The sequence below is a fragment of the Dipodomys spectabilis genome, unplaced genomic scaffold (assembly GCF_019054845.1).
Source record: "Dipodomys spectabilis isolate Male_0828 unplaced genomic scaffold, ASM1905484v1 ptg000002l, whole genome shotgun sequence".
Classification (NCBI taxonomy): Eukaryota; Metazoa; Chordata; class Mammalia; order Rodentia; family Heteromyidae; genus Dipodomys; species Dipodomys spectabilis.
The window spans coordinates 58,316,805-58,331,410 of record NW_024870679.1 but is presented as its reverse complement, the minus strand read 5'-3'; the positions used below and the strand labels follow the sequence as shown (position 1 = coordinate 58,331,410).

Here is a 14,606-nt window from a genome sequence, read left to right as displayed (position 1 = left end):
GAGAGAAGTCTTAGGCTTATGCATCTCCCACAGTCTTGCTTTTCTAGCAATTTGTAATGGGGCCATGATCATCCCGATTGCTTTCATGCTTGGCAGAGGATCACAATAATGCCTATTTATCCAACTCTATCCATTCACGGATTTCAGATAGCTACATCATAAACTCATCAATTAATCAAGGCCATGACACCCATTTTAAGATGATGGGTGAATTACCTCCTGGAAGATTACGAGAAATGCTCACATCAACACAGTAAATCAAGGACCATTTCGTGATGGATTCCTGAATAACACACCAAGTGCTAAAATGGAGAGGGTTTCCTTCAGCCCTCAGTCACAAGGTATTTCACCCAAATAGGAGAAAGATACAGGCATACAAAAACCACTTTATTTCAGACTGTCCTAAATGTGATGAAAAATTAAACTGAGAATGACTGAGCTCATTAAAAAAACAGTTAATTGAAGCCAGACTCATGCTTATAATCTTAGCTACTCAGGAGGCTGAGGTCAGAGCATCTCATTTGGGAGCCAATCTGGGAAGATATGAACTCCTATTTTCATTTAGCAAAAGGCTAGAAGTGAAGTAATGGCTCAAGTAGCAAAGTAACAGCCATGATAATAAAAAAAAAAAAAAAAAAAAATCAAGACCCTGAGTTCAAGCCTTCATATAAGAAAGAGGTAGTAAAAGGGTTGATTGACTTGGCTCTTCTGAGTGAAGCATTATGGATCCCCTTTCTTAGCATTTAGACTCCCATCATCTGAAGCTTTTGGATTCTTAAATGTGGGGTAACTTCAGTTCTTGATTCTCTGATCTGTGGTCCAGCACCTCACCTTGCTGGCGTAATTGATAGCTAGGGGCATTCAAAGTCCATCAAATTACAATGCTTCACTTTCATGTTTATGTGGGCCAAGCATATTGTTCTTCATTTTGAAGAATCATATCAATATCTAGAGATCTTTCACATTATACATAATGAGAAATAATTTCAAGTTTTTATGTGCACTGCTGGAAAGGCGTCCAAGTGGTTCAACACTGAAAGGATGTCAATCCAACATTTATTTCTAATCTGAAGAATTCTCTAGATTGTACAAGATTATTCTCCCATGATAACTAACCCTCCTCAGATATGACTTAATTAGCTTCCAAAGTTAGTGAATTTTAGGACACCATGATTTCTTAGGACTTGATGCTGGTCAGAATTAGACACATCCTGAATTCAGATAAGGAAGGATTTATCAAAGTAGTTATGCATTATCTCTCACATTTGGATACTCTTTAGGGGCTTGTATAAGCAGTGCTGTATGCTCTGATGTCAAAATACACGTGTAAGGATTAAAAGTAGCAAGGGATGCTTAAGAATGCTTTACAGGGCCAGTTATCTTTGATATTTATCACTTCGTGGTAGTGACACCTGCTTCTAATTTTAAGAGTTCTTTCTTCCAGTAGGTATTTTTTTCCTTCAGAAATTGTATCCTCAAAAGACTTAACCAATAATTTTTCTCCTTTGATGTGCTTGATATTTTTATGAGTTTGTCCGTCAGCACTGAAACCTTAACATGCCTTTCATTTAAAAGAAAAAACATCTTTGTAACACAGTCATTATATTGGGTCACATAAATTTTTGCCTTACCCACACATTTTGAGACCTTTGCAAAGGTCTGATTTATCACAAATGTCATTATCTGCCACTTGGACCACTTGATAGTTGTCTTAGACTGACTAAAACCAGACATCGATCATCTTTCTTGTAGGAGCAGTCCAGTAATTACTTAAATCCATTTGCCCATATTTGGTTGCCCTTCACGTTCAGGGGCAGGGTTGGTGGCAGTTGTCATTTTAGAGCTAGTAAGTGGAAGGGGGAGGAGCAACCTCATTTTATCTCTTTGGACACATGGGAAAATGTTGGTTTTGTTTGGGGATAGCCAGTTGTAGCACCCGTCCTGCTTTGCTTTCTTGTTTTTATCTTGGATAAAGACCTTTTCCTCACAAGTGCTGGTGAAAAGTTCATTGCATGAATAGAAAAAGCCGCTAAAGATGGTCTATAGCTAGCATCCCATGCTGATTGGCCTCTGAGGAGTTGTCTGTTTAAAATTGGATCTTGTGCTGGGTTCCAAAAAAAAGTGTGAATGTAAAAAAGAAGTGTGAAATCATGACTCCAGAGAAAATGTCGGCCATGAGCAGTTTTTAGTTTAAGTCAAAACCAAACTTTAAAATTTGGACAAACGAGAGGAGGAAAAAACGAGAAAGAATCATTAACTTCAATATAAAAGGATCATGGCTAGTAGTTAAAGTTTCACTGAACTTGAATAAGACACTCCACAGTGACATTGATTGAATGGAACTAACTCATTTGCTTAATTGATATGCAGAGCTCTGCCAGGCATTTTATCCTTAGTGTCAGATAAAGTAATTTTTAATAAAATATTTCCAAGATATGAAGACAGTTAAGAAAACAGCACGTTTTTTTAATAATTGCACTCCTAAGTAAACGGATCTATCATTATGTTGTCACAAAGAATGACAGTGAGCAGAAACCTCCTGCTAATCCCTCTCACACAAGTATTTAACGTAATTAGACCGACACTGTCTCTTCTGTCGAATGTAGCTTAATCAGATACAACTCTACACTGAATATGTCATTCTTGTTTTTGTTTGTAAAAAAAGGGGCAAACTGTTTTGTTAGATACCGCGGTTCAGACAGTGACTCGCATGTTTGTATGGTTCCCATCAGTATAATTATTTTCCTTTTATTGTTTTCATTTGTTTTATAGTGTTTAATAATACCATTAGTCTTTTGGCATTGATGAAGCTATACATGAAATATTAGTGTAATACCTGTCCTTAAATGTGAAGAGTGTATATGTGTGTGTGTGTGTGTGTGTGTGTGTGTGTGTGTGTGTGTGTGTGTGTGTGTGTGTGTGTGTGTGTGTGTGTTGGAACTGGGGCTTGAACTCAGGCCTGGGTGCTGTCTTAGCTTTTTCACTCAAGGCAAATGTTCTGCTACTTGAGCCACAATGCCACTTTTGTATTTTTAGTGATAAATTAGAGATAAGCATCTCTGGGGATTTCCTGCCTAGGCTGGCTTTGAACCTTAATCCTTGGATCTCAGCTTCCTGAATAATTAGAATTACAGGTGTGAGCCACCAACACCCGACTTTGAAGCATTTTTAAGTTTGAAATGAGCTCTCATCTGTTTGAAATGAAGGAATTGCTTGTAGAATGAGGTTTTCCCACAAGGAGTGGCTAGCAGTCTTCATTAAAGAACAGCTAGACAGACCCTCTTCCTGTGGGGGGAAAGAAAAATCATGTTCAAATGATAAAACATGTTGTCCCTTTCTAACATCCATAGGTACCACCTTTAAAAAGCATCCATTTCCTTTTGCTGTGTAGCTTGCAGCTTAAACTATATGCTACTAAATAGTTAGAAAACTATATGCCCTCAATTCATGGCACAACCTTATCTTCCCACTCTCCTGGTCACTCAGAATCTTTTGAAGTCAAAGAATAGGGTGGTTGAAGGATGGCAGGCACATTTCACTAAGTAAGAGGTGGAGTTCAAAGTAGTTTATTCGTAGGGATGAATAGAGTGCAGAGATGAAAAATCAAATGCTTTCCCATAATAAGGTTTACCAAGAAAATGCTGACTATACCAAGCCCACATCCTAGCTGACAGAACCTTTTCTAGTGTTTATTACTTGATTTCACAGTTCAAGCAATTTAAAGAGGCCTAAAATTATATTCTTTTCCCCCTGTGAAATGTTACAATCAGTTTCAAATTCTTTACTCTAAATAAAGTGATGGGTAGTTTGCATGCATCCAAAGGCTATTAGGAACTGATCGAGTCCTGGTACAGACAGAGCCAAACACAGAACATCAGAGTCTCGGCTTTCAAATTCGATTTTACTACCCCCAAGCATCATGTTTAAAGTGACAGAAAGTAACATATTTTAATAAATACTTCCCATGGTTGAGGCTACTGTTATATGCTGAGAAAAATACCTACAAAGATATTGACAAGGCAGGAGCACTGGGTTGTCTGCAGCTTATTGGAGATGGAGAGGAAAAGCACTTCTTTTCCTTCCCTTATTCTACCATTCTGTATTTGTAAAAATCCATGCTTCACTTTTAGAACCTAAAAAGGGGGAAGGAGTTGTTCTCAGAACTACTAAAACTAGTTTTTAACCTGATATTATGCAGTAGAACTGAAAATGTTTATTGCTGATGTTACATAGACAAGAGCTATTTACTAGGATATTCCATGGTGATGAAAATGTGTTTCTGGCTGGGCACTAATGTTACATGCGCTTATTCCCAGCTATCTGGAAGCCTGAGATCAGGAAGATCATGATTCAAGGCCAGCAGGAAGAATTCTTGGGACCCTCAGTCCATAGCTGAGCACATAGGCATATCCCATCATCTCAAACTACTTGGGAGGCTGGGATGGGAAAGATCTTAGCTCCAGAACAGCCCCTGCAGAAAAATCTGTGAGACTTTCTTCACAGAGAGAAGTTGCGTATGGTAGCATGCCTCTGGGATACCAGTGCTGATGGGAAACCTGAAGAAGGTGGATCAGGGCTCTGGTACACATCTGAGCTGTATGTAAGACCCTGTCTCAAGAATAGCCAGCAAAGGTGTGGAGCTGGTGGCTCACATCTGTATTTCTAGCTACTCAGCAAGCTGAGATTGGAAGATTGAGGTTTTAAGCCAGCTCCTGCTGGAACATCTGTGAGATCCTTATCTCCAATTAACCACCAAAAAGCCAGAAGTAGAGCTGTGGCTCAAATAGTAGAGTACTTACCTTGGGCAATGAAGCTCAAGGACAACACCTTGGGCGTGAGTTCAAGCCCTAGGATTGGCTCAAGATGGCAGCAAAAACATTGTTGAAGGTAAGGTTCAAGTAGCACAGTGACTGCCTAGCAAGTATGAGGCCCTGAGGTCAAACTCCAGTACCACAAAATAAACTATATAGCTTCTATACTGTTCAGAACTGTAGCCGCTGGCCACATAGGGCTGTTGAGCATTTGAACTGTAGCTGTGCTGAGCCACTGAGTTTTTTAATTAAAACATTTGAATTTAAGTAACATATTTAAATTCAGCTCTCACATCCAACTCAAGTCACCATATTGAACAGGGCAGATAGAAACTAAACGTGAATGATTGAGTTGTTTACTTTTTCAGTGGGATATCTAAGCAGAGTGAAGAAAACAGTTCATCATTATGCTACCCTTATTTTTTATTTTTTTAAAAATCATGTGTTTTTCTCAGTAGTTTCTTCTTTACCCGCGTTCCTTCTGTGAATGTGTGTGATGGCTGTGTTGAGCCAAAATGAATCCTCCCAACACATGGGGTAAGGGGTGTTGGGGGGGCGGATGGGAAGAGTAGGGCATCTGCAGCCTCTTGCAAGTGTGCAAAACACGAGTTAGTTTGCCTCTCTTTCATCATTGAAAGTGAAAGAACAAGGTGGGGAAACCAAAGCAACAGCAATATACACAAGACAATATGTTGGAAATGATCTGTACGACTTGGGGGTGGGTGAGGGAAAGTAGGAGAAAAATAAGGGAAGGGGTAACAGATATGACAAGAAATGTACTTATTACCTTACTTACGTAACTGTACCCTCTGTACATCACCTTGACGATAAAATAAATAAAGAAAAGAAAGGAAATCCTTAAAAAGGCAAGAGACTTCATCGTTGGCCCAGAGACTAATTTTTATGTGGCATTTTCCCTGGGTCTATTCTTTACTCTCTCTCTCTCTCTCTCTCTCTCTGGTTGTAAATTTTCACTTACAAGTGAACATTTGGAATACATTAGAGAATTCATTGTTTCTTCCTCTTGAATAATCCATATAATTTTTCCTCCCTACTCCCATTTTTTTAAAGAAATTGAAGAAATCATTTGTGTCACCAAGCCTTTTTATATTATCTGGACTTCTTTATGATGTGGTCATTCTTTTGGGGGTCCAGGGAGCTCATTTTAAGTGGATGCATATAGAGTACGAAGGATAAACCCTGGAAGCTTTATTAACTTTAACTTTTTTCTTTCCATCATAAAAGTGATGTTAAAACATTTTTATTCACTGGAAAAGGCTAAAAGTCAGAACAGTCAAAATGTTTTACCTTTTTTATTCTTGAGTGTATTAATGATATAAGTTACATTAGAGTGAACCCTAATGGATTTTACCATTAGAACATGAGTCTCAGTTCTTCAAGTACTTGGTTAAAAAAAAGAAGTATCTTTAACTATATCCTGCGATCACATAGTATGTTTAAGACCCACAGGAACAAAATAGCCCTTCACTGGAGGATCACTGCCTTTATTTAGTATCACCTAAAGATGATCACAAGGGATCACAAGGGATAATTGAAATAGTTCTAGAAAGGTCCTGTTCTTGTCCAGAGGGAATTGTTAGAGTCTAGTAGAGCCCTGTGTCTGGAAGAGATGAGTCAGAGCAGAGTCCTGCTGATGGTGGATGATTTGGTAAAATATGGTGCTGGTACCCAGCTTTTACCCTCGGCTTGAGAAATGTCACTGAAATTTATGCCAACACCATCAGTCTGATGGACACAACTTGGCTATCTGAGAGGAGAAGCGGGGAATCTGAATACCCATGTGTAAGGGGAATGTTTGCAATAGCAACATCCTTCAGTTCAGGTTCAGAATGAATGCAGGAAAAAAACAATGTTTCAGTAATATTAATAACCTTAATTTAAAACATCTCATACATAATAGGTTTAAATCAATAAGACATATAAATAGTTCTAGTCTTCTTTTCTGCAAAATTAGTCACCTTGGAAGCAAGAGTTTTGGCTCCCTGAATTCAGATCCTTGTTTTTCCATTTGGTAACTGTAGCTTCTCACCTTCATATGGACTTTTTGCGGGCTTCCTTTCTCCTCCTGAGTCACTGCTGTCTACTTACCTGTGGGACGACTCCCATTGCCAACAAGCAAGCTTGGACCTCTCCCATCTTCAGAGAGCTCTTCCTCGCCTACCTCTTCCCTTGGGCTGTTACCCTCTTTTCGTCTTCTTTTCCTTAAAGAGCTGACTACACCTATTATCCCTACTTCAGTTCCCATTGATGTGGCAAATCATTCCTGTCTTCCATATATCTCAGTGTCCTATAACTCACTTATCAAGATTGTCACAAACATCCATGTGCCAAGTCCAGCAGACCCTTTTCCTGAATCCCTGTCCAGTAGCCTACTTGACCACAGTTCCATTTTCTGCAGTTTCAATTACCTGCAATCGCCTGTGATCTGAAAATATTCATATTTCTTTTACCTTCTTTCAGAGGGGAATATCACATCCGTATAATCTTCATTGTCTTGAGTCTAGGCATAGCTGTAAACAAAATATTTTCCAGGATGAATGTTCAGCAAGTTGCTAAGCCCTGGGGTGTGAAGTACCACTGAACAGCTATGTGGTTTTTGGCAAGGTCCTGAACATTCTTCATATCTAGAATGCTACAGTGTTAAGATATCAGTAGGTAGGATATGAATATAGAGCTATCTGAGGTGAAATGAAAGGACTTGAGTTAGTTTGAAGTAAATAGCAGATAATAAGAACTCCACAATTTGTGTCTTTTATTATTTGCAGGTTCCTCTATGGAAATGATCAGTCTATAGAGGTTTGATCTCATCAGCTGCCTCCTGGCTCTCTTGGGGCCACCTGAGGAATGAAAGCTTAGAGTAGCTTTTAGGTTTGGTGTTATGATGGTTCTGGTAGTAAGAGGTCACTGGAGATAAGAGGTTTTCAGTGGGCAAGAGAATATCCATTGCCATGAGAAACCATCTTCTTAGGATTTTGAGGTCATCTCTATGCTGCTTATAAATTAGATTTAAAACTAAACTGCATAGGTTGCACATTTTCAGAGTTTCTCTCAAACAGTCTATGGCTATAGAAACTAAACTTTCTGCTCTAAACTTGGACATTTTGGAGAAAGGCATATATATCAGTCAAATCTTCTCAGGCAACTTGAATTATCCATCCCAAGGTCCTGAAATAGACATGTCAGCCAAAAAGGTCCTGTTGCTTGAGCAGTGTTTATCAGAGAGAACATTCATGGGAGAATTAGCTTCAGGACAAGTCCTTAAACAAGACAAGTACCCACAATGGGTTGCCTTAGTGTTCTTTTAATTTATTTGTTGGTTTGCCTACTTAATTGATTTGCTTATACATACCTTTACCAGTACTAGGATTTGAATTTAGGGCTTTATGCTTGCTCATCTGGCATTCTACCACTTGGACCACATCTGTAGCTCACAGTTTCCCTTTCAAAAAACCCTTGCGTATCTGTTCCATTGTCACTGGAATAATTGAAGTTACAGTGGTCCTTCCCCTCTCTACCCTACTACCTCCTTCCCCCCTGCTTAGCTTCTCACTCCTAAAACTATAGGTCAAATAATAATTATTAAAATTATATATATTATATACAAATATGTATTATAATTGTAATTTGAGGTGGAGGAGAAATTAAAATTACAATTTTTTCCTATTTCACTTTTTCTAATTCTATAACTGGGTTGCACCAAAAATTTATCTAAAACACCTTCATTTCTTATAAAAGACCATGAGAATTGATTTGGGGTTTTAAAAATATCTTTCAAAATCTTTCCTGTTTCTTGAAAGAAATAGAAGAAAATAGAAATTATCAAATGCCTAAAATTTTTTGGAAAAAACTAATTCTTAGCTCCATTTCTAAGATACCATTTTCTCTGGGTTAGTGGAAACTTTCACAAGCTAGAGTGGATTAGGTTAAAAAAAATGCAGAAATTGCTGAAATTCTAGAGAGTAATAGAGTAATATAGAATAGGCATTTTAGGAAGTGGCGCTGTGGCTCAAGCGGTAGAGAGCTCGCCTTGAGCTGAAGAGCTGAGGGACAGCACTCAGGCCCAGAGTTCAAGCCCCACGACCGACCGAAAAAAAAAAAAAAAAGAATAGGCATTCTGGTAATGGCAACAGTCTTGTAGCTTTCTATTATTGTGTGCAAATCGCCACAAACTGAGCAACTTAAAATGATACACAATTATCACACAGTTTCCATGGGTCAGAAATCTGCATATCATAACTGTCCCTTGCTCAGGGTCTCACAAGGCTACAAGAAAATTTATCAGGGCTGCATTCCTTTCTGGAGCCTGGGATTCCTTTTCAAACTCTCATAACTATTGGCAGAACTTAGTTCCATGAAGCTTTAGCATTAATATCTCATCTTTCTTCAAGTTGTACAATTTTGATTCATTAACAGAAATCCTAATCGATCATTAATTTGTACGGTAATTGTGCAACAGTTGTACATAGATAATTGGCAAAAAAAAAAAAAAGAAATTTCAATGTGTTTATTTTTTAAAGTAATGTGCAAAAACCAAATTTGATTTCAAAAATAAGAGCCAAGATTAATGTCCTCTAGGTTTTAACATAGGTTCACTAGCATTTTGAAATTTCATCTGGTCAATTAAGTATACAAAGCAAATTAACTGAAACATACATTATGCATGTAGAGAAAATATTAAAGTATATAATCATGAAATGTGCTCAATATGAGTCTTTAAAAATTGAAAACACAAAGTAATTTTGAGATTCATGACAGCCTTAGGGTTCAGATTACTTGACTGTGATAAATTTAGAAGATTAGATACAGTTTAGCTTGCTGCTCTTCCATGCCAACAGTGTTTCTTCTCCCTTTAACTCTTTCAAGGAAGGTTTAAATTATAATGAATTAAAAACCATTGGCTAAATTAATTATTTTTGTTTGTTTGTTTCGTTGGTCGTGGGACTTGAACTCTGGGCCTGGGCCCTGAGCTCTTCAGCTGAAGGCTAGAGCTCTACACTTGAGCCACAGCACTACTGAACTTGATTATTTTTGATACTTGTTATTGCCTAAAGTTTACTTGTAACTGCTCCTTTGGATGAGTAACCAGCAAAATAAACATTTCTGCAAAACTTAACAGTAGTATAGGGGGGAAAGCAGACATATTTCAAATAAATACTTTTTCTTGAGTTCAACCATTTGCAACCTTCAGTAAGGTTGGTTTAGATACAGTGATTCCATTGTTTGAAAAAAAATCCCTGACCTTCAAAGTTTTGACATTTTTCATTTTCTATTTTTATATCTCTATCATGACACCAAATTCAGACATTTGAAGTTAAGTAAATGGATGGTTGGCAGCTGAAAAATTGGTTTGGGCAAAAGAGCTTTGAATGCTGGGAGGCTGGTGTACATTTCGATAGCTTTATATTCCTCTTATTTTTACTATCCAGTTCTTCCCTACTATAATTACATGACCATGCCTTAGGTTTTGTTACTTGCAGTGAATGTTCATCCCAAACTTCAATATATCCTACCAATGTTAGAACACTTATATGGTACAGCTGGTTATCTTTTCAACACACATACACCTAAAGCCACTTAGCTTGAGGACTGTTTTTAATCACATAGATATTAATCAAGAACAGATCAGATCCGGATGTGTCAAGTTAGAATGAAGTCACACTCCAGTCTATATTGGGTACTTATGTCTAACCATCCAAATGTCCTTACCACTTTTCAAATGATTTCTTATTTCTTGGGGTGAAAGCCCCCTATGTTTTTCTATGTCACCGCATTGATTGGTAAAGTCAAAGATAAAGTTGAGATTTACTCACAGAGTTTAAATGTTTGGGTGGGCCAATTGGTATATTTCAGGCCCTTTGATCAGTCTCTTGAACATAGAAATGGGTAAAGAAGACATTATCTGTGTTTTTATAGATCTTTGGAGTATAGGCACACTAAAAAGTCATGTTGCAGAACTGCACTAGGAATATCTGTGACCAGAAATAACAAGGACAGCTGGACACTGGGGACTGACACTTGTACTACTAGCAACTCAGGAGGCTGAGATCTGAGATCATGGTTTGAAGCCAGCCTAGGCATCCTAGGCAGACAAATCTGAGAGACTGTTACCTTCAGTTAACCAGCAGAAAGCCAAAAATGGCTGAGTGGTATAGCACCAAGCTTTAACAGCAACAACAACAAAAAAAGCCAAGTGAAGCATGAGGCCCTGATTTCAAGCCCCAGTACTAGCATAAAAGAAAGGAAAGTGAAGTGCAAGGCCAAGGGAAGGAAAGGCAGGAAAGAAAAGAGAGAGGAACGCAGAGAGAAAAAAGAAAAGAACAGAAAAAAGGGCATATTTAGATATTGCCAAACAATCTGGATAGATCTATACTTATAAAGTTCTTGACATAGTACATGATACTAGCTAGCAACTGCTTAGTAATAATGCATTCAAAAAATTCTGAGGTCCTAGCCAGAAAACATGATACACATGTATAAATAAAGTGGAATTTGGTTCTTTTGATATCAGTGGACCAATTTTGTACTAGAAACTTAGGAGAACCCTGATTTGTCCTGTGATATGGAGGAGTCATTTCCTTTTGGTTTATGTCCAGATTTTTATTGTTTTAATTGGCACCCCACCAAACTGATAGATGCCTCCAGTTGTGTATGTCAGCGTGGTTGCTGACAGCATCACAAATTCAGTAATTGCAAAGGGACTGAATTGTCTTTATTTTTCTCTCCAAAGCATTTCCTAGCCTGGAAATGTGTTTGCTAGGTAGGCACTCTATTTCATGAGCCACTCCCCCAGTTGGAAATACTGTGAACTCCTTAGATACTACAATAACTATACTATTTTTAAAAACAAGCTTTGATATTGTCTTCATAACATAAAGGTAATACATGTTCATCATAGAAGAGACAAGTAAGCAAAAAAGAAGGCAGTAAAAACCACCCAGATCCAACAGAGAGAACTGGTTGTAGCTTATGTATATTTCCTTCCAATTCTTTCTCAGTGCATAGAAATACCTGCTAAGATTATGTCACACATCCCATGATTGATGTATTTAAAACATCATATGTTGTAATTTGTTTTTCAATCAACATTGTAAGTATTTCTCCATGCCAATACTCCTTTATAGTATTATTTGTAGAGTGTATGTCATATTTTTTGAACCTGCCCCTAACTGTTGGGCATTTTCTATTATAAATAATCCACTAAGAGAAAAACTGAGTTGTCAGTGTTGAGGGCATCTTTGTGTTTTAAGAGCTAGGTGTTTTAAAATGTGGAGAACTAGCCAGACACCAGTGGTTCATGTCTGTAATCCTTACTCTCAGGAGGCTGAGATCTGAAGATTGAGGTTCTAAGCCAGCCTGGGCAAACAAGTCCAAGAGACTCTTAATCTTCAGTTAATCCACAAAAAGCCAGAAGTAGAGATGTGGCTCAAGTGGTAGAGCACTAGTGAAAAAAGGCAGATTGAGAATACCAGGCTCTGAGTTCAAAACCCACTACCAGCAGCAAAAGTAATTCTAACTAAAAGATTTAAAAATGAAAAAATTGCTAGGTGCCAGTGGCTCATGCCTGTAATCCTAACTACTCAGGAGGCTGAGATCTCAGCATCCAAGTTCAAAACCAGCCTAGGCAGGAAAGTCCATGAGACTATTATCTCCAATTAGTCACAGAAATAGCTGGATGTGGTGCTGTGGCTCAAGTGGTAGAGTGCTAGCCTTGAGCAAAAGAGTTCAGGAACAACACAGGATCAGAGTTCAAGCCCCAGGACAAGAAAAAAAGAAAGAAGGAAAGAATAAAGGGAGGGAAGGAAGGAGGGAGGGAGGGAGGGAGAGAAAGTATTAAATGTGGAGAAGTGTTTGGGTGCTAAAGAAGGCTCTGACAGTACTGGAGGGTGTTATGTAGGTTTCTGTGTATTCAAGAAGCCTTCTCTCTAAGGGACTGGGAAACACATGCAACAGATTTTGGGAACACCCCAGAAGTTGAAACCCATGTTAGTTGTATAACTTCTGTAACAAGTAACTGAGGTAATCAATGTATAAGAGAAACTACTATCAAAGTTAGTTTAGAGATTCTATTCTGTGATTGGGTGGGCCCTGTTACTCTTAAGTTCCAGGTGGGTGCTAGTGGCAGGGACTATGGTGGAGTATAGTAAAGGCAGGGAATATGTAGCAGAGTAAAACTGCTTACCTCATGGCCAGGAAGCAAAACATAACTAAAAGAAAGGACCCAAGCCCCTTAATCTCCCCTGCAAGAGCACACCCCTAAGGAAATCCTACTAGACCTCAATCTTTAAAGGTCTACCACTGCCTGATAGCTCCACTCTGGTTATCAAATCCTTCTGGAGAAGATCAATAACCCCCAAACAGACTGTGATATAGCAAATTAAAATCAATCATAGACCCATTTATCAAAGATCATCCTGTCACCCGTTTGTTCCCATGACAAAATTCAAAGCAACCTGAAACAAATTTTCTATTCACCAGTGGGTTTCCTTTTTTAATATCTTCAATTCTTTCAGCATTTGTCCTTTAAGTTACACAAGCTGTTGTTCTCTGAGTTAGTATACTGACCTATCACTGCTTCTTACCAGGAATGCCATCGCCAACCACACTGAAGAAGTCGGAGAAGTCTGGTTTCAGCAGTCCCTCCCCTTCGCAGACATCCTCTCTGGGAACGGCCTTCACACAGCATCACCGACCCGTCATCACAGGACCCAGAGGTGAGTGGTTCCGCAGAGAACCTTGGTTGTTGTGATTGCATCCATGACCTTGAAGCCAGAATAGCAAGATGAGAGGCAACCAAGAATGATTCTGAGGGCAGTGAATGATACAGCGTCTGATCTTTGAGGGCACTCTTGGGATGTTAGGAACCAAAGGGCCTTGGCATCAAATTCTTATTCCTTTCTTAAGGTAAAAAGACAGTAGACTAGTAGTTTTCTTTTGGGTTTTTTTGCCAGTGGAATAAGTTGGGGGGTGGGGATTGTGTGTGTGAGTGTCTGTGTGTGTGTTAGGCAAATAATATATTTTCCTGTGGTCAGTTACCTGATTTTAAATAATAGCTTTTATTTGTTTTCATTCTCTCATTCTCATTGATTCTCAGTCTACAAAACCTGATTTTAATATGTGGCATTTTGTGCTGAGGTTGTTTGCATCAGGGTGTTGACGAGCAGTCTTCATTCACTGCTTTTGAAGTGGTAGATAGTTTGTCTGGTTTTCATTGCAGTGTTTTCATTATTATAGTCTCGTGTGCTTTTAAGTTTATTATTAAAATGTGTCCACACAAAATACGATTTGTATTTCACATTAAAGACAAGCCTTAAACCTCAAGAGAATGTCAGCAAATCACTTAACTTGATCTTATTGCAAGATGAAAATATTTATTAGTTTGTTTATGAAACTCCCACAGTAGGAGGATGAATAATTGTAACCACGTTTTCATTCTTCCATCGGATTTTTGTTTAGGTAGGTCTGTGATCTACCAGCTGGTATCATAAAGTATCCTAGAAAGTTATGGTCTCTTGTCTACTTTGACATACGCCTGAGCAAATGGATATTTCTTACATTAATCTCAGTGTTAGGCCCACAAATCTGAACCTCTTTGTGAATGCTCTGTGTGCATCTCAGGGAAATCCAGCAGTTGAGAGAGCTATCCATTGTGAACTCTTCCATGTGAAGCAGTTTTTGGATTAACAATTATAAAACTTACTGCTTTGTCTTTAAATATCTTGTGCTCATTATTAGAACTTTGTCAGGATCTCTTATTATTTCACATGTGTGTAAGTG

General features: G+C 38.3%; 1 protein-coding gene across 3 annotated transcripts in view; it reads left to right on the top strand.

Annotated features, from left to right (window-relative positions):
- Nfia (nuclear factor I A) overlaps nt 1-14,606 on the top strand; it is a 378,431-nt gene that overhangs the window by 281,887 nt on the left and 81,938 nt on the right. For all 3 annotated transcript variants that reach the window (XM_042684424.1, XM_042684429.1, XM_042684417.1), the window contains exon 7: nt 13,415-13,543. In XM_042684424.1, the coding sequence (XP_042540358.1) occupies nt 13,415-13,543 (129 nt within the window). The remainder of the gene's footprint in view (nt 1-13,414; nt 13,544-14,606) is intronic.